The sequence below is a fragment of the Hemibagrus wyckioides genome, linkage group LG20, assembly GCF_019097595.1.
Source record: "Hemibagrus wyckioides isolate EC202008001 linkage group LG20, SWU_Hwy_1.0, whole genome shotgun sequence".
Classification (NCBI taxonomy): Eukaryota; Metazoa; Chordata; class Actinopteri; order Siluriformes; family Bagridae; genus Hemibagrus; species Hemibagrus wyckioides.
This window is the reverse complement of record NC_080729.1, coordinates 7,121,679-7,142,266: the sequence shown is the minus strand read 5'-3', so window position 1 is coordinate 7,142,266 and position 20,588 is coordinate 7,121,679. Positions and strand designations below refer to the sequence as shown.

At 38.8% G+C, this 20,588-nt stretch overlaps 1 protein-coding gene and 1 long non-coding RNA gene across 2 annotated transcripts; one reads left to right on the top strand and one right to left on the bottom strand.

Annotated features, from left to right (window-relative positions):
• The first annotated feature begins 3,215 nt into the window (after window positions 1-3,215).
• On the top strand, window positions 3,216-6,157 carry LOC131371166 (uncharacterized). Its single transcript, XR_009207505.1, has 3 exons — window positions 3,216-3,353; window positions 5,359-5,585; window positions 5,704-6,157. It is a non-coding gene; the product is annotated as an uncharacterized LOC131371166 (long non-coding RNA).
• Window positions 6,158-6,986: 829 nt separating this feature from the next.
• Window positions 6,987-7,649, bottom strand: LOC131341998 (gamma-crystallin M2-like; the record flags this gene model as incomplete). The annotated part of the gene is made up of 2 exons (XM_058372705.1): window positions 6,987-7,262; window positions 7,353-7,649. Coding segments are annotated over 2 exons (573 nt in total), but the record flags the coding sequence as incomplete, so codon positions are not given.
• Window positions 7,650-20,588: the final 12,939 nt, after the last annotated feature.

The following is a 20,588-nucleotide window of genomic DNA, read 5'->3' as shown; positions in this document are numbered from 1 at the left end:
ATCCAGGGGTGTCCAATCTACCTAGTTTTCATTTCAATCAAGTAGAAGCCACAGCTGATTCAACCTGTTTAATCAGTTGATCTTGGTTTTCGTTTTACTCAGTTGTGGCTTCTAATGTGTTCGAACAAAAACCTACAGCCACACCGGATATGATTCAATACTCCTGGTCTAATATCTCTCAAAACAAGCTGCTCCACTGTATGCTCACAGACTGTATGTTGTCAAATCTCAACTGCTGACTTTTAACAAGGTGGTTGCACAAAATATGTACCAGACAGTAGGCACATAGTCATTAATGGTCACAGGCTGCTTCTGACAAATCACAGAAACATTTTCAGGAATGCAAGAGCCACTGACCTTTTTGTTTTTGTTGTGTTTTTGCCCTTTTTTATAAAATTATGTCATGGTCTTACTTTGAGATCCATTTCTCATAATGCTCATGTTTGTTGCAATGCAGTGGGAACAAAGAATAGAACTCTTACCATAACTGTTTCAGTTCTTCAAAAGGTTCCTGGAACATGTGTAACCAATCAGGACAGGAAAAAGAAAAGACAGGAAGCAATAACCAGATTAGCAAATTGGAAAGGCAGAAATGTGAAGGTGCTTCCTAATAAGTATTCTAATCAATATTTGCTTGACTCTTGTATCTTTCAAGGCTCCAAATTAGGAACTTTATAACATATGCAATAGACTGCTGGGTATTTCCACCTTGTGAACAGTGTCAACTGGAAGTCAGTGAGAAACAAGAAAAGGTCAACCTTATATTAGCAATTTGTGGCTTTTTAATGATAACAATACAATGATAAAACCTATTTCAAATGACAATGCTTTATTCCTTCTGCTGATATACAGTCATTTCCTATTCCCTGGGTGGCCTGAGAAAGGAGGACCCAGAAACAAGACATAATTGACTGGGGATTTAAAAATAGTTGTAATTCCCCATAATCTTGAGGTACAAATTAATGTATATTGATTATCGTTAGAGAAAGGTTAACATGATGGATTGTCTGACTCCTCAAAGAGCAACACAAATGATCACAGTTCTTATGTCAGCTATTCAGCTCTATATTGGAATAAGAGCAGGACAGTGGTTACTGATGGTGAATGAAACTTCATAAGCATATTACATGGCCAAAGGTTTGTAGACATCTGAATATATATGCTTTTCAAACATCCTATTCCATAATTACTTTCTCCTTGCTCATATAATGACATCCACTCTTGTGTGGGGATTTGGCCATCCAGCCACAAAAGTGTTAGTGAGGTGAGGGAGGCACTGATGTCAAGCTACTGATGTCGCTGCTGCTGAGGATGGTGACACATGGACAGCCTAAAGATACATGACATTACTTTGGATGGTACAGTTATCTATAGAAACTGTGAAGATGGCTGTAGAATTAGCTTTAGGACTGCAATTGGCAAGAATAGTTCGCATTCAAGTCTCCATCAGTGAACAGTGCAACAATTATGATGAATTTCCTGTTTGGACATTTGTACTTTTTCACCATATACGTACACAGCCATAGAACGGAAATGATTTATAATCACACTATAATCCAGTGTCACCCACATGAGTCTCAGGGGGTTTTTTCCTTACCAACATCATATCTGGCCTGCTCTGTAGAGATACATTTAAAAAAGTTCAATTCATTTCTGTAACGTTAAAAGTGCTAGACAAATACAATTGAATTGCTTTGAACTGATATTGAGGTCTAGGGTGCAGTCAGCTTTTAAATGAATCCCAGAAGTGTTCAGAGGCCAGAGCTCCATGTCTTCATAGAGCCACACAAGCGCACTTTCGGGCTAGAACAGGATTGGACTTCTTAGATCCTGTGAAGGAAATTTCAAATTCTACAGCATACAACAACATCCTATACGTGCTCATATACACTACCGCTCAAAAGTTTGGGATCACGCATATTTCAGCTTGATTTCAGCTACGGAGGAAGACTCCATCAGCCAATCCATCTTGTAGGAGATGCTCCAGGAAGCATGGGGTGAAATTATCATATTATCTTGAAAAATTGACCACTAGAATGCCCAGGCTGTAATTGCCACAAAAGGTATTTTTTTGATGAAGGCAAAGTTTGAAGAAAACATTCGTCATTTCCATTAAAATCATTATTTCTGATGATTCTGTGTGTTTCTTTGGAAAATGTGATCCCAAACTTTTGAGCGGTAGTGTATGTGTGATGGTCAGGTGTCCACATACTTTTAGCCATAACAGTTTATAATGAAGGGCATATCAGCGAATCATGTGGCTGAGCTACATTGTACATTGTTGATTCTGTTAACCAAACTAAATAGCTAATAGTGTTCAATACATGTATCTGCCATTGTGTTTTTGTTCTCCAGTGCACTGCCTGTGTAGATACAGAATAAGTGGGCTTTACTGTAAATGGTAAAATTCCAGAGATACCACGTAAAAAAGTTCCCTTATTATTATTATTATTAGATGATGTAATGGTTTGGTGGAAATCTCTCTCTTTTCTCTCTTTTCTTAAGCAGGAGCAGCACCATGTTATAGGAGAAGAAGTATCAGAGAAGAGAAAGTAAAGCTAACGACAGCAGAGAGAAAATGTTTTTGGATGATGGAGCTGCATAATAATGTGGTTCTGTGCCTAGCATGGTCGCCCTCAAAACTCAGTGGAACTATGAGAGCAATGGTCAAGTTTACAGACCCCCCTCTATGGAGTCATGAGCATTACATAAACTGTGACAAATATTAGACACTTGAAAGCTTGTTTGCTCCGAAGTGCTGACAGGTCCATGTACTGGTCACAGAGACTGTATGAGTTTACGGAGGTGTTGGATCGTTCCGAGCCATTACACTGTTCCATGGTGAGGTGCCCAGAGGAGACTTGAACCAAGAGCTGTTATTCTTAGGCACTGATTATTTACCAGATTTACTGTTTTACATGTGTGTGTGTATATGAGCTAGATAACTCATTTCTTTTGTTTTTCTTTTAAGGTATTTTATCTTTCACTTTGGGAAATGCCCACAAGTTTAAGGTTCTGCCTGCTTATGAGTATACACAGGCTCATAATTCAGTGCTCTTGACCCCTCCCAGGCTGCCCTTCTCACAGGAAATGGCCATCAGCAATGACTCAGCCCTCTGCCATTCCATCCCCCTTTCCATGGCATCTTTAATTAGGGCCGCCACTTGTTTGTTTTCTAATATTTCTCTCTCTCTCTCTCTCTCACTTAAGGAGATGACTCACAGCTTTCTCCTCCACCCATCCCCTTCTCCCACACCATCTCCCTCTCCCTCTCTCTGTTCTTGTAATTGAGACAGTCCAGATTGCATGCTGATCAGAAAGAGGGAAGCAGCTGCTATCTCATCCTCATGCAGGTGTGTGAATGATCAATTGTTTAAAGTTCATTTGTAACCCTGAATTTTTTGTCTGTAAGAAAATATGTTTGAAGACACCACTTAGGCCTTGTCAAGACAATCACTGAAAACGCATGTTTTTGAAAAACGCTGATGTCATAGTGTGAAACTGTGCCTTGTTGCTAGCTCTTCCTGATCACATGTCAACTATTAAACTGTCAGGAATCCCCTCTTCAAGCCGAGCACTGCATGGGGCTTAGTACCTCGCTTTGTTTCATGCCATCATGTGTTTCTTTATGTTGCCATGTGTGTACTATTTTGATTCATCTCCACCTCTGTATGGTCATTGGTTGTTACTCTCACGAGTCTTAATTAATCTCACCTCTTTTTAATTTTCTTGTTGATTAATTTATCTATTTAAACCCTTGTATGGCTTGTAATCTGCGCAAACTATTTGTTCAGTTTTCATTGTTCTCTGGCAACAGAAAGCATTTTGTTGTTGCTGTTCATTTAGGACCTGCATTACTAAACATGAAAGGAATGTCTTGCTGCCTTGTAGCTTTGTTTAGATAGCTAACATCATCATTACTATGATTAGCAATAATTAGTTAGCTGGTATGGAGTTTCCCATTGATGACAAAGAGTATTCTCTTATCCTGATGAAACAATTAGTCTACAGGCGCACTGATTTCTAGAAAAGATAGTGATAGTGACGACATCAGCCCCACTCAGAGGAAACAGCTAATTCTGGTCAATTGACTAGTGGCCACAGATGGCTGCGTCATCCTCAGGATTCGCAAAAAAGAAAAAGAAAAAAGATTTCAATGCTCAAAGTCAACACTATGGATCCTAACAATTTCTCTGAGCCTGGTGTGTTAAAAAAAATTTTGGAAAATGAAAACACACCTTTTAAGGAAATGTATCCTTAGTGTGGACAAAGCATTGTTTCTGTGAATAGTTTTTTAATTTGTATAATGTAAATGTACACACGCCCAGGAGTTATTTGTGTAATAAGATGAAAGCACAGCAAGCCAGAGACAGCTTGGGAAAGAGAAGGAATGTTCAGGTCCGTTGGGAACTGCGAGAAACCCGCGAGAGGAAAAGACTGAGCAGAAGAGGAGGGGCGAAGACAAGGCAAGAGAGAAAGAGGCACAAGGGGACCTTCAAACGGTAATGGGAGCTACAAGGCCGAGTTTCACTCCTCTCCCTATGGCCATCAATTCTACCACAGCGCCTGTGACTGGCAGGCTAAAGAAATATGTATACCAGGAGGCTAATCGAAAACAGAGTACACACTCTGTCCAACTCTAATCCCTTGATAACGTCAAGGGATAACCATGATGTCCTGCAAGGGGGTCCAATTACTGTTCAACAACATACACATGAAATGTAGACCTCAACCCATAAGTATGAAGGTTTTCAGAATTGCCCCATAGTTGAGCACATACTTGTAGACTCAAAGGCAAAAACCTGATCCCAGATCAGCTTTACTCTGGGAGTAACATACAATATCACATGCCGGGGTCATATCACAGTCAGATCTGTCAATCACTTTGCACTCAAGATAAGTATATCCTTAACAGTAATACATTTTTTTTTTAAATAGTGAAATAATGTACTGTTGTTAGTACTTCATTCTTTGAAATGAATCTTCCAGGACAATTTGATGGATTATTGATTTGCTTGGATATCTGAAAGATCTATGGCAGCTACTGTAAGATGATACTGAGCTCCTGTTCATAAATTATTTCCTCATAATCCTTAAAATTCATATTGATATAAAATATTGTACTGAGAAGAACATTGCTGAGTCGCTTCATATCTTCAAATTTGGAAAACACTTTTTCAAGTTAAAATTTGGCCCGTTGGTGGCGTGACAATGATAGATGGACTGACCCTAAATTTTACACCTGGATACTTTGGACTGTTCTCTATCAATGTGCCAAACTTTAAAAAAAATAAATAAATAAATTCAACCCATTAAAAGTAAAACTGTCCATTTTTATGTGCTGCTTATCCTACATAGGGTCAATGGGACTCTGCAATCTATTCCAGGGGACTAGGTGGGGGATACACTGGATACGGTGCCAAACCACTGGTGTGTACAATCACACACCATGGGCAATTTAGAGATGACAATCAGCCTAGAACACTTCCAAGTCTTTGAATTGGAAATTGGAGTACACAAAGGAAACCCCCAAGCAAACATCATGAACACAGGGCAGAAGTGGAAATTGAACCCCAACCCAAAAGGTAAATTTAAGGTAAATGTGCTAACCAATAACCCACTAGTAGAAATTGAAAGGTGGTCTTTATGTTTTGGTATTACCCCAAAGCAATTTTGTTTATGTCATGTTTTTTTTTTCTTCAGCTCAGAGTGGTGCATACTGGGCTGTAGATGCAGATTGGGACATGTTTTGGGAATAAAAAAATAAAACTAAAATGGAGAAACATAACCACACACTGTTCCTTTGGACAATCCCAATGATCATTAATACACATTTGAACCAAAACTAAAGGAACATTTGATTAGTTTGTACCAAACAGGCTAGATAAGCCCCGAGATGACCAGGGTAGAACAGAATTTGTGTCCTGCAAGTATTCGGGGTCATTTTCTTACTATCTAATCTCAAGGCTTAACCTCCAGAGAGAGATCTGGAGATCTGAACTAAAATATCCTGCTTAGCAGAATTCACAAGAGGCCCCATAACCATAAAATAGAAAACATGATGTTTGTATGTGGCTACTTTCTTCCTTTTTTTTTTTTTTTTTACTTTTTCTAAATATCTTGATAATGGTTTACATGACCAAGAAGATGATTTTGCTCTCCTCTGACCAAGTAACTGATTCCAGTTAACATTTAAATGAATGTTACAGTTTAGGTGCTGCATTTTGTAAGATGCTGTCAGTCAGTACAGCCATTAAAACCAATATAGAGGTCTCCCTCTATGTAGATTTTTTAGATCTGAACCACTGTGCAATTCTGAAACTGTATCTTTTAGTATGTTTCTATATCCAACTAAACATCTTTTGAAAAAATGTCAATTATTTGTGCTTAATGATACTCCCCTTTTGGTTTTCTATGTAATATAGTCTTGGCCAATTCCTACTCATCATGCAGCTCTCCCATATCACACAACCAGGGTGCTTTCTCCAAAACGTAAGGAGGCAGTGTAGCCCACTCAGAAGCAAGGTCTATCCTCCCATTTCTGTATGCATGAGCTCACAGATGCCCGGATTGGCTACTGTTGCTGTTTGTTGCTCTTTGGATGATGGATAGCAAAAGAAGTTTGCCATATTTAGCCAAACGTTTCTGGCATGACGCTTGTTTTTGGGAGAGTTTATTCTATTAGTGAGGTTATGATAGAGGAAAGATTTCTCAAATTATTTGAATTACTATGTCTGACACATATTTTTTACAATCTTCCTTTCCTTTTTTCTAATGCTGATCACTGATTCTGTATTGAACTATTACGGTGTCTTCTCCTTTTCCAACTACAATATAAACCAGAAACCTTTCAATCAGATAATTCAACTTTGTACAGCGCTGACTATTATAGTCTACAGGTTAAAGTAATCAAAAACAGTCGGCAAATATTGTTCGGCTGATTTGGAGGGTTTATTCACATTTTTGTAATTTCATATCACAACTTTTCAATACCAGGAATCCATGATGCGCCTCATGCTCATGAAGTTCATGTTGCCGTAGTCCCTGAAGCTGCGGTACTCTCCGGGCCTGAAGTACCACATCCTGCCTCTGTAGTTAGGATGCTCGTACATGAGCCAGTGGCCGTCCATCACGTGGCACGAGTGGCATCCGCCGGTCCAGTGGTAGCGATCCATGATGGAGTCGCAGTCATCGCTCAGATCCATCATCTGCCCCATGAAGTTCTCCCTCTCATAGATCCTCATCCTGTAGTTGCCCCGGTACTGTTTTGAGTAAGATACAAATCATTTTAGAAAAAAAAAATTTAAGCACAGCTAATATTTTAGTGGTATAGTATAATGTTATTAGCATACCATGGGGATCATGCGGCAAGACCTGATCCAGTTGTTACCCCAGCCCCACATGCTCATGTAGTCAGGGTACTCTCCCCTCCTGATGAAGTACTGGTTTCCCATGAAGTTGGGCCGATCATACACCATCCAGCAGCCGCTCTCCACCCTGCACGAGTGGCAGCGGCTCAGGTAGGAGGACATGTCGGAACAGTCACTGCTGCACTCATAGGAGCGGCCCATGAAGTTCCTGTCCTCGTAGAAGATGACCTGTTTGGGCAAATAGTATAGTGCATAGTTTAAAAGGACATTTATCAGAACCGATTATATAAAACCATTGCTATCATGTATTGATCTTACCCTGCCCATGATTTCAATGTGAGTTTGTTACTGATGCTTCGATCGTCAGAGTCGATTCCGACTGGTGAGCTGATACTGTGCTGGGTTTAACCCCTTGCATTTATACCTGAAGCATAAACCCAAAGAACATGTGCCACCTATTGAATAAACTGCAAACCAAGCAACATAGCACAGAGAACTGAAAAGAGCTGAAGGGCTTTCCATTTGATTCGGCCTCCAGAAGAATTTAGATTTGGAGCTGCAGCCAAAACAATGCACCGCTACTGTATTCTTTTGTTCTTTACAATCTGGATTAGCGTATCTGTTCGGCACTGAATGGCCTTTAGCCCTGGCTCAGTAATATCCTTTTTATCTCATCCTGCATTGACAGCCTAAATTGGACTTATTTACATCACTGCCAGAACTTTTCCATGCACCTTACACTAAATGAACATTTCAAAAAAACAATGCAAATGAAATGTGTCAGGATTGCATGAAGGAAAGAACTGTCAAGATTTCCCAGAACCCAGGACATTCCTTCCAACAAAAAATAGTGGTATCTGTTAAAGTTTAATGTTGTGTTAAACTTTAGAAGCTTGTTCAGAAGCTTTAAGCTTAATTCTATAGTTACTGAAATACTGGTTTATTTATTTATTTATTTATTTATTTATTTATTTATTTATTTATTTATTTATTTATTTATTTATTACCTGTTTCGGGGTGTTCCTGTTCAGCATTAAATGTCTTTGCATGTCATAATACACAGTGGTAGTTAATATGGAACTCATATGAAAGTAGACACTCAGAGCTTTAAGATTTTGTAGGGTTTTTTTGTTTGCTAGGGTGCAGTATAATCCTAGAAAATATCCCATTTCTTCACACAAATGTTTCTATCTTCAAAATAAATGGTAGTATCACGCCCATTTCTGCTCCCTGAGATACCCCGAGTGTTTGTTCATAGGCATCTAAAATCTGAAGGCTCCAGCCTCTTAAATTCTGTGTAAGGTTATCCCAACAGGGAGAAAAACACATGTCAAAAACTGAAAGACAAGTTTGAGGACTGAAAGTCCTGACTCATTTTATATGACTTGAGGTGAGAAAATAATTCCTTTGTTGATACTGATTGAAAATGTCTGATAAGTCGATTTCTTTGTAGTTGTTCTGTTGAATGCTGCAGTAACTGGATACCAACCAATAACAACGGATCACTGATATTCGATTTAGCACAGGTTTTATGCTGGATACCCTTGTGCAGCCCAGTGGCTGGTCTGAACTCAGTGAACTGTATTATATAATAATATTTGAAGCAAATAGAGCAGTCAGAGCGCATTCAGTTACATGCTTCTAAGTAATTACACCTTGTTAAAGGAAAGGTGACAGGGTAGAATATTTCTCCAGTGTACTTTCTAGGGATGTAACACAATACTACTAGCAGGGTTGGTTCCCTGCCCGGGAATTGAACCCAAACCAGAGTGATGAGGGCACCGGAGCCAAGCTACTAGACCACATAATAGTGTCTCATGATAATCATTAAGAGCATTCAGTTGCAAGAAATTACATCTTCTAAAAGGTAAGATATTCATAGACCCTCTAAGGGTGTGAAATGTAATGCAATGCCACTATCTGTGTCTGCATCCGTATTTGTGTTTTTTTGGACCCTATTACCATGTCATGGAAATACTCCGGAAAAACACCAGGCTGCTGAAAAAACGAAGTGGTTACAAAAATCAACTGTTTTGTATGAAGGCAAAATGTACCAATATTTCATTTAATGGATTTTAAAATAAGCGACACATAAATTCACCAGTTTCACCAGTTTTAATTTATGATATGTTTATGTAAAGCTTATGAATGTGTTATGTAGCCCCAGGGTACTGAAGGTACACTTCAAATAATAAAGCCGTTCCTGAAAAGTTAAGTGAGATAAAGTGAAGATTTATTTCATGTTCACAAGAACAGCAGTCAGGCTTCTTATCAGGATCAGTGTTGAGTAAAACAGTCTGTTTTGCTTTTAATCATGAGTCATTACCACATCTGACTGTAGGAGTCAGGTGAAACCACACGAATTTTAAGTCATACATGGAATCTATTGCTCAGTACAGACACACACACACATACAGACAAGCTGAAACTTAGGCAGAAGGTCAAGACTAAAGCAGGTTATCACACACACACACACACAGACACACACACACTCAAACTGAACCTTAGGCAGAAGGTCAAGACCAAAGCAGGTCAACATACACACACACACACACCCACACACACAAGCTGAACCTTAAGCAGGTCAACACACACACACACACACACACACACAAACACTCAAACTGAACCTTAGGCAGAAGGTCAAGACCAAAGCAGGTCAACACACACACACACACACACACACAGAGAGAGAGAGAGAGAGAGAGAGAGAGAGACACACACACACAAGCTGAACCTTAAGCAGGTCAACACACACACACGGTAAAAAAATTAAATTCCAATTTTGGGATATTCCCCTGAATGACCTCAAGGAAACTGAGCCACTCTTCCACCCAGAGGGATTTCATCCCATAAAATAGTGGACAAGACCTAAATTATACTGGTTTGTTTGTTTATGTGTCCTCATGACCTTCATTCTTCTCACGAGACAGAGAAAGAGACAGAGCGTTCAAATTGGAAAAAAAAAGGAAAAGGGGAGGATGTAGGATGAGAAATGGTCAGATATAATTCAGATCATTCTTTTTTTAGAAAAACGATCTCACCGAGGCCAGGCGAATGAGTCATGCTTGACCAGACCATTTGGACCAGACAAACTTGAGCTGACTCACTACAACACCAGCACCAGTCATTGAAATACACGTACATTTGATAAACACAGCCAGACATCATGCATAAGACAGAATAAGTGCTTTATACACACACATTCATGCTCAAGGCGGGTGTCATAACCTCGTTAGACACGTTGCGCAATGGAGTCTTAAAAGGAAATTGATGTTGTACTAAAACCCTACAGGCAGCTCTCTCTCTCTCTCTCTCTCACACATACATCATATTCCAGTCATTCTTCCTCTCCAATTTGCTGTTTGATCTAAGGACTCTGGTTTCCTTTCACCAAAGTTCAAAGAGATGTCACTTTGATCCTCAGTGTAAGTATTTATGATATCTGCTATGACCAACACAGCCTTAACCTTTCGACTGGATCTGAGAAGTCTGAACTTCTTTCCCACAGAGAAAAAGACCGACTTTATGAATCATTCTCACTTTCCGTAGCATAAATTGCGTAAAGAAGATAAACAACTCCTCTGTGGTCATCTGGTGGAGGTGTGTGTGGTCCAGTCTCTTTGCTTTTGTCCTCCCTTTCCTTTCCTTTCCTTTCCTTTCCTTCCCCATCTTTCTCCCTCACTCATCCCCTATCATGTATTGTATGCAGAAGACAAAAGGCCAGAGATCGTCTTCAAAGTCCCCTACCTGTACTATCGAGACAGAGCAGTAATGCTCTAGTGAGCTCTTCAAATTTGCGATAGCCATCTTTCCATCATGTGTGCAGGTGTAAAAGAGAAAGAGCGAGCGAGGATAAAAGGCCAAAGATGAGAGCGACAGGCATGAAGCAGTGTTTAGAAATATCTTTTGTAACCAGGGATCTTGAGTTGTTTCACATGAAGGCTGATAAATAATGTTGTAAAGGGTGTGACCTGGTACAAGTTAACACTTTTCAATAAAATGTGTATAATGAAGTCCCATTAGGCTTTATTTTCTCACCCATTTGGAACTCGCTTTTGGATGTAAGTCAACCACAATTTTACTGTACAGTGTGGTCTATCACACATAATTATATATCACAAAGCAACGATGTTTCATACACTTCTCAAAGTGAGCAATTAGCCAAAATGCATTTCTTATAATAGAAACAAGGGTTAGTTTGAACCCATTTTACCAACTGATGCGTAAAATATTACTTAAAAATGCTATTAATAAATATCTCACTGTTTGAATGCTATAGCAAATGGAGCAAAGTACATGGTTTACTGTAACACTTTATTTGGATACTCTGCTTTAGACACCGTTATAGACTGTCATATTTATCTTTCAGCAACAGCACAAACTGACAGTGTAGTTGGCCTACTAAAAATAAAAAGCTATGAACTCATTCATTCATCTTCAGTTACTTTATTCTAGTCTGTGTCACGATGGATCCAGAGCATATCCTGGAAAAACTGGGCATGAGGCAGGCATATACACACACACACACACACACACACACACACACACGAGTGGTGTTTGTGGGTCACGGTGCGGAGTCCTACATACCACACACACACAAACATACACACACACACACAAACACAAACATACATACAAGTGGTGTTTATGGTTCATGAGTTATCTCTGTGGAGTACTACACACACACACACACAAACACACATACACACGAGTGGTGTTTGTGGGTCACGGTGCGGAGTCCTACATACCACACACACACACAAACATACACACACACACAAATACAAACACACATACAAGTGGTGTTTATGGTTCATGAGTTATCTCTGTGGAGTACTACACACACACACACACAAACACACATACAAGTGGTGTTCATGGTTCATGAGTTATCTTTGTGGAATACTACACACACACACACACACAAACAAGTGGTGTTTATGGGTCACCAGACACAGGGAGATCGTGTGACCTAGACACAGGATAGAATTAGGAAGCCACGAGCTGTACCACCATGCCACACAGCTGTAGTGAAAGAAAAAATAAGGAGGTTGATATGCTAAAATGTGTGTACGTGTGTGTAATTCAATGTTTTCATTTTTGCAATTCACTGACACTCAGAACGTATAATAAGCGTGCTAACAAACATTGCCTACATAACTGTGGTAATCAGAGGTTTTTTACATATTTTAGAACAGCCTTTATTTTTCACATGCAGTATACATTACAGCACAGTGAAATTCTTTTGTCACATATACCTACTTTGGAGGTTGGGGGTCAGAGCACAGGGTCAGCCATGATACATTACCCCTGGAGCAGTAAGGGCTAAGGGCCTTGCTCAGGGGTTGCTTGGCAGTGCTGGGGCTTGAACCCCAATCAATAACCCAGAGCCTTAATAACACTCGAGCCACCAGTACCCATATTTTTCCTTATCTTTCATTTTTTAACACCAAATCGATCAACCCTTAAGCCCTGTATGTTCCTCTGTTGTAATAAAGCAACACCAGTTAACATCCCAGCATCCCAAACTGGTGATATTTCAAACCATATCAAATCTCATGTCTTAATATTTTGTTATTTTGTTAAACTGCATTAATAATACTTTGCTCTATTAATAAGACTCAATATGGTATACACGGACCAATTCATAAGGACTGACTCGGTATAGGTGAACACCATCAGATAGCAAAAAGAATAACGGGGCACAAAAAAAAAAGGCACATGGAAACAAAGGCACATGGCATATTTAATGAAAGCAAATAGAGAATAACAACACACAAGACATGACTGCAGAGTTCACTGTGCTTGGATTTTGCTTTTCCATGTGATATAACAGCAGGAAAAAAAGGGGAACAAATCGTCACTCCATTAATTATTAAGTTATGCTTCAATTTACCTTATTGCTATACTGCAACCTGCTATTTTCTTCTGAAGGTACTGGGCATGTTTATCTACAATATAATAAAAGCAATTTGATATTAAAGCAAGAATATTCAATTGATGGTACGTTACTAATAGAATACATGTACGCACGGTACATTAAGTAAAGGTAAGCGTATTATTATAAAGAAAATCAATGAATGAAGTCATAGGTCATGAGATTCTGTCCATTTCGTAGTTTTAATTAAGCTTACACCATCAACCCGTCCCATTTCTGAGCTATGACATAAACAAGCTCTTCTGGTCCTAATGAGCTAGTGTGCCACAGTGTGTTAGAAAAAGACGTAATTGCACTCTGGTTGTTGTGGTCGTTCAGAGAATAGGGATTCTGAATGTTTTTTCAAGGCAGGATGACATTCACTTTTTAGCCTTTCAAAGTTGTTTAAAGCTAAAAGAGTGCAAATATAATTAGCAGTAAAACGTGTCAAGCTCTTCGGTTTCAGTTGGGCTCTTAAAAATGTCTAATTGGTTTAACAGTTGAGATACAAATGAAAGTTGCGTTTGATGCTGAAAAGAATTGAGCATATTCACATTGTTGTGGCCACTGTTCGCGAGGGAACAGTTCTCTGACCAAGTCGTGACCTCGGTATTGTATTGTATTTATGTCGTGTTTCAGCCAGCTAAGCCCTAATGTTCTGAAAATCTGCGTTTTACAGATGAACAACAGCTATTCTTGAAAATTTACAGTATCTGAATTTGGAGACAAACAGAAGTTCTAAGCATACTATTAACCCCATTAAATAACTAATAAGTGGTAATATAAAACATTATAACCTGATGAGGCCGCATTATAATCCTATATGCTTTTCAATAAGGTTTATTTATCTGAATGGATCTGAATTTGACATGTTCATGTCCAAAAGTTTGGACACCCTACAAAGAAAGTCCTTTGTATATGGCAGATATCATACAGTAGTTGGCAAATGTATTTTGTGTATTAATCAAACAGTCAGTTTATCTGAGCTTGAATTCACTATATCGTAATTCCAGTGGGCCAGATGTTTACACCTGTAAGATGAAGAAGATACACCAGAAATCTATGCTGGAATTGGGATTACAAAATTTGGGAGTGTGGTTGCAAAAGGGCTTACCTTTAGAGACAGTAGCTGCATCCCAAATGACAAACTATAAGCCATGCACTTGCACTATCACTAACATTTTTTTTTGTTTTTTTGTGCACATTTTTTGCTGGAATGTTCAGTGTAAACACACTACTCACACTATTTATACTACAAAATGGCACAGAATAGTGCATAGGTATGCAATTTGGGGCACATCTAGTGTCTTTTGGTATTATAGTTGTCCATTTGTCCTTTTTGGTACTATGGGAATATCCAAGCAACTTAGCCAAGACCTTGGGCAAAAAAATGTGCACCTCCACAAGTCCAGTTTATTCTTAGGAGCAATTTTCAAGCAACTCAATCTACCATGAGCATCTGTACAAAAAAAAATACATGCAAATTCCTGGGAGCACAGAAAGGCTGGATCATTCAGGAAAAAAAGCACAAATTAACTTCCAGGGATGAACAAAGTTTGAAAAGTTCAACTGAATCAAATGAACTGGTGAAGGAGTACCAGTGTAGCACATTTCCTATTAAGAGAGTCGTATGTCACCATGGACTGAGTGGCTATCATGTGAGGATGACATCTCTAATATAAGACCATCATAAAAAAAACATGACAGCCATTAATAAAAAAAAAAAACTGACCATTAATCAAACAGCTAGACAGTTTGGCGGTAATTATAATCCTCAAAAAAGAAGGGAGGGTGGTAGCTCAGTGGTTAAGGACTAGTGAATCCCAGGACCACTGAGCTGCCACTGGGTCCTTGAGTAAGGCCCAACATCAAAATGCTGTTAATAAAAGAAGGTAAACAACATACCATCTGTGAACCATAGAAGTGGCAGAACTATGTTTATCTGGAAAATGAACCAGTGAATACATAGCCTCATGAGGAAGTAGGATTAACAAGAAATATGGAAAAAACACCTTAAACCAGATAGTAAAAACTTGATCACAACTGGGTTTTCCAGTAGGACAATGATCCTGAACAAAACGGCTTAAAGGTTTTGGAAAGGCTTTGGAGTGGCCATTGCAAATCCTTGACCTGAATCCCATCGAAAATCTGTGGACTGAATTGAAAAAGCATGCCTGAGCAATGAGGCCCACAAACCATTTCGTCTTAAGGTCTACCAGATCAGTAACACTAAAATGTTGCACAATATTAAAAAAGAAGATCTCATGGCAAGTCAAACAAATTTATACAGCACCTGAGCCACTGCAGCGTATCCTCCTTTAAACTAAAGATTAAACTGACTAATCCTATTTATCTTTTTTAATTGTTCATCACAGGTTAACAAAAATGAGTTTAATAAAATTCATATTAAATGTCTGTGTAATTGAAATGAATAAGCTCTTAATCAAGGTTTATAGCTGTATGTCTCTTAATACACACATACTGTACATTTCTACAAACTCAGCAGCTCTCATGAGAAGCAGAGGTTTTTCTTAGCAAATTTGTCTTTGGCTTCATTGTACAATGTAAATAAGACCATTAGCTGAACAACCTAAAAAAACCCCCCCATAAACACAGTATAAAAAAACTCAATATATATGATCCACAATACACTCATATGCCCACATTCATGACTCAGCATTTAATATTTAATAACAGCATTTTTCAAGACTTTCTTGCTTAAAGTCTCCTATAAGGGATTCATGAATAAATCAAGCTTGATATACAGTATACTGGTCCACTGATTGTCTTCATCCTGGATCATGATTGGATGGCAGATCAAACCCTTTCAAACCAAGCTTATCTGTAAATTTTGGAGATAGGGTCAAGGAGTGCTGAAAATAAATAAGTTGAAAGGATTTATGTGTGTGTGTGTGTGAAAAATCCAGAAATCCTACATGCTCCTCACAGAAGAAAGGATTCTGTAAAATACCCAGTTTTTGACCAGCCTGATGTCATGCTGTAAGACTCGGCCATGATGTAATTGTTTATCTCTCGGTGATGTTTAGTATGTTTATTAGAAGTACTTGGCTCGTATGAAACACAAGTGAGACACCAAGACGATTGCAAGACACGACTTGTGTAAAGATTTAATAGAACATGAATAAGTGGTGGTGACAGTGGTGTTTGTTGTGCGTGTGTCTATGAAGTGAGAGTATGTCACGCTCATTATTCACTCAACAACTACAGCATAAAAAAGATTGCACAACAGACAAAACTACTTCAAAAGCAAGTTCAGATTGTCACTCCAAACAGCAAGCTGCTGTGTTAATTGCACAAGCTGACACGCAGTACAAAACCACATCATGAGTCTGAGGGTGTGAGCACAGCATGGGCAAAATCCTGTGTGTGTGTGTGTGTGTGTGTAAACGGTCACACACTCTGAATTAAACCTAACTGCTGAGTGAAGTGCACTTGGGGAACCAGGGAACGTGGCTGTTTTATCTGCCCAGTGGGACTGCTATATTAGGGCTGTGAAAGATTTATGTGACAGTTAACGATAGTGTCGCTTCATGTTGTCATTAGTGGCCTGGTAAAGCAGGTGCAGCTGATGGGAAGTCGCTCGCTCCTCCTCACTCCTTGCCTTCCTTTGTTTCTCCTCGCTGCTCGGGCCTTGATGAAAAGCCGTATTTACCGCATCAAAGGTATACTAACACGCTAGCGCACGTCAAGCCAACACGTGCCATGTTTTGTAGTCAAAAAAGCGATGCTGGATAACACTTGCGTTTTGAATTGATGATGCCGTGTTGAATCGCGCTGGCCGCAGTTTCCCGTGTCCTTGCCGCGTGAGGAGCTGTCAGAGCTGAAATGTTCCAGAAGTCTCTGTGGGGTCTGGATAGCATGAATGCTCAATCTTTGCACTTCGGGGTGTGTTTACAGCATGCGTGAAGGCCCATGTGTGTTTGTATATGCGAGCTCAAGAAGCATAGGACTTAGAAGCAGGTCTGGGCCTGCTCATGCGGTAGTGGAAAGACACTAATCCCACCCCGCCCACCCTGTACTGGGAAAGGGAGAGAGAGAGAGAGAGAGAGAGAGAGAGAGAGGATGAGCAGGCAATACAACAATACAAACAAGAAAAGTTGCTGGATTTGAACAAACAACCTTCTGGTTATTAGAGCAGAACCACTCAAGAAGTTGCAAGCAGTTACAGTAGAATACTTACTAACTAACTGTTTTCTTCTGAAGTCATATACAGTATCTAAAACAGACCCTGATTTACGAAATGTATAATATACAACAATATACACAATAGCATGTAGTGTCACTAACTGTCCTGTGTTTTCAGTTGGACAAGAAGCTACTCCAATCAAGGAATCACCCAAACATGACTAGCTAGCTAACATGACTAGCTTTATTAGCTATTAGTTAGCATTTATTATGTTAAGCATTGCACTTGAGTAGATAAAGCTTGTAATATTATTACAGCAAACTCAGTAGAGCTCTGTGCTCGACATCGACAATCATTATGTGGTCACAATTATGCACACAGCCTATATTGGACTAAAATTGCACTTTATTCATAAAAAGTTGTAATTTTTCAATACTTTTCTTAGTCTCTTTATTTGATTTCAATTTGATTCTGTTTTTATAACATAAAAACTCTCTCTCTCTCTCTCTCTTTCTCTCTCACTCTTCTGTCTTCTACACTAACCTAAGTGCTTAATCTGCTGGAGTCAATCAGTTGTCAAGCAGCTTAATGTCACATCATCATCGGTGATATTTTAAAGATGAAAGTTTTAGCATTTCGCCATCACCCTTTTGTTGACTGGGTGTGGAATCATTTACCTAAATCCCGAATTAGATCAACTCCAGCTCCAGGCAGATTAAATCTAATTACAAACTTGAAACGTAGCTCTGCTCAATTTGCCATGTAATTCTATATTATTTGGAGAAATGGTATGTATAGTGTTATAACCCAAATTGTATTGGGAATGTGGGGAAGAAAAGCCAACTGCCAGACCAATCAGCAAACCAACAATGTTGGTAATGATCACTTAATGTATTTTATTTATTTATTTATTTATTTATTTATTTATTCATTCATTCATTCATTCATTTATTTATTTATTTATTTATTTATTTATTTATTTATATATATATGAAATGTAAGGATTTAGGAGTGAGGTGAGAAAAAAGCTAGAAAATTAATCTTAAATGCTAAGTACAATGAACTATTACTATTAAGCAGTCTCTTGACGCTTTTATGATTTTGTCATCACAGAAATTCAAACAAAATCTGTGATTTTTTTGGTCAAGCTTGCAATTTTTCTAAGTTTCCACAGATTTAAGCCAAGCCGCATCGTGTGACGTTTAGCTAAAGTCCTCTTTGATTCTTGTGCGTTAAACATGAGTGCAGCTACAACAGACAGTAATTACATGTGTGTTTTCACTGGTATGAGTTTAAAAGAGGAATCTTTGCAATTTTGCCTATTCAAGTAGTTTGAAATAATGCTTTTTTATATTTTTTGTGCTCAACAATCCCAAGCATTCCCACTTCACCTCCTTCTGGCTTATTTTCACTCACTGAAACATGATGACTCAAGTGACAAGTAATTATTAATTTTCAAAAGTATTTGTATTGTGTCTTTAACATTTATAAATATTTTTGTTAAAATCCCATTTGGGATTAAGTCTAAGCCAGAGAGTAGGAAGAAAAACGAAGCCTGAGGGTTAAGGGGATCGTGGAAGTCTGAAAATGAAATTATTACGCAAGAACCTGTCAACATTGGACAGATGCATGATGATCATGTGATGAGTCAGAAAGAGAGAAGAGATGGAATAAGAGAATTAAAAAGAGTAAAAGGAGGAGAAAAGGAGGAGGAGGAGGAGGAGGTCTGTCTTTCGGGAATTTTGTGCTGTCCTCACTCAGATGTGAAGCCCAACTGTGCCTGGCAGGGACGAGAGACTCCAGGACAAACAGGTGTGCACTGTTTACCAGTGGCTTCACACACACACACACACACACACACACACAAGCATGTGCACGCCCACTGTGTTTTTCCACCGCATTATCTTCTACATGAACGCCTGTCAAACATTATTGATCTTTTTTCCTCAATGGTTCTTATGATATATATATTAAAAAATAAATAAACCACAAACGTGAACTTTAGTCTGTAGCATGTTCTGGTTGCATCCCTCTGGTAAATCTTTGGTTTATTTCAACAGTGTGTGTGTGGGAAAATAATGGAATAAATTTGGTGCAAATATAAACCACTATGATTGCTGTGAACAGTAGGAGTTATGACAACAACAAGACAGAACTGATAGAATTACACAGAAGAAAACATCTGTTTCACACAATACAATAATAATAATAATAATAATAATAATAATAAACACATCAACAAACTCTACAATCAAACAAATAAAACACTATAAAGATCTAAAACATCCTACAAAATATTAATATTATATTTCACCTCTACACGAGGTCAGAACATCTTTCCGTCCCAAAATATTGGTCTTTGGAGAAAGTATGGGTGTTTGTGTATGTATCATGCTAAGGACTGCGTGCTTAAACCAACACCACAAGCGAACCCTTTTCATTCGGGGGCGAGAAAGAAAGCAGACTGCCGCTATAAATACCGTAGCTATGTTTACTGTACACGTCAACGCATCAAGGCCAGAGAAAAGAGACACGTGAAAAAAACTTGCCTCTCCATTGGACAAAGAACAGAGACGTGTACATTAAACACAGGTGAAGGACCATGAACAGGCGCTGCTCTGCTTGAACAAAACAAAAAATGGATGGATGATTTGGCGGAAAGTAGTAGAGGGCCATCCATTAGGGGTTACATGGACTAGTCGAATAGAGAAAGCAGGGTTTTGTGGTGGCAGGGTGTGAAAATATTTTAGAGTACGTGTAGGAAGTGAATCTTTTAATGAAGTCTTTGTTATTTCTTTTGCCTTTCAGGAAGTGAAGTGAATGCTGCTTTATCTGGAGTCTTCTGTGGAATATAAGCTATAAGGAGCTTCCTCTGCTCCATGAATTCAGCTGGGCCGCCATTTTGTTCACACGAGTGCGTTTTAAGAACTAGTACTTTAAATAATTACATAAGTGCCATATGATACACTGATTTATTATTTTCTGCATGTATTGCACCAATCATTCCCTTCAGGACCCGGCAGATTTTTGCTATTTTTGGGTGTAATTGCAAGCACAGGATACTCCTTTTAAACTCCTACCAGTGAAGAAACATATATAATAACTTTCTATGATATGTTTGATGCACGTGAATCAGAGATGGCTTTGGGTG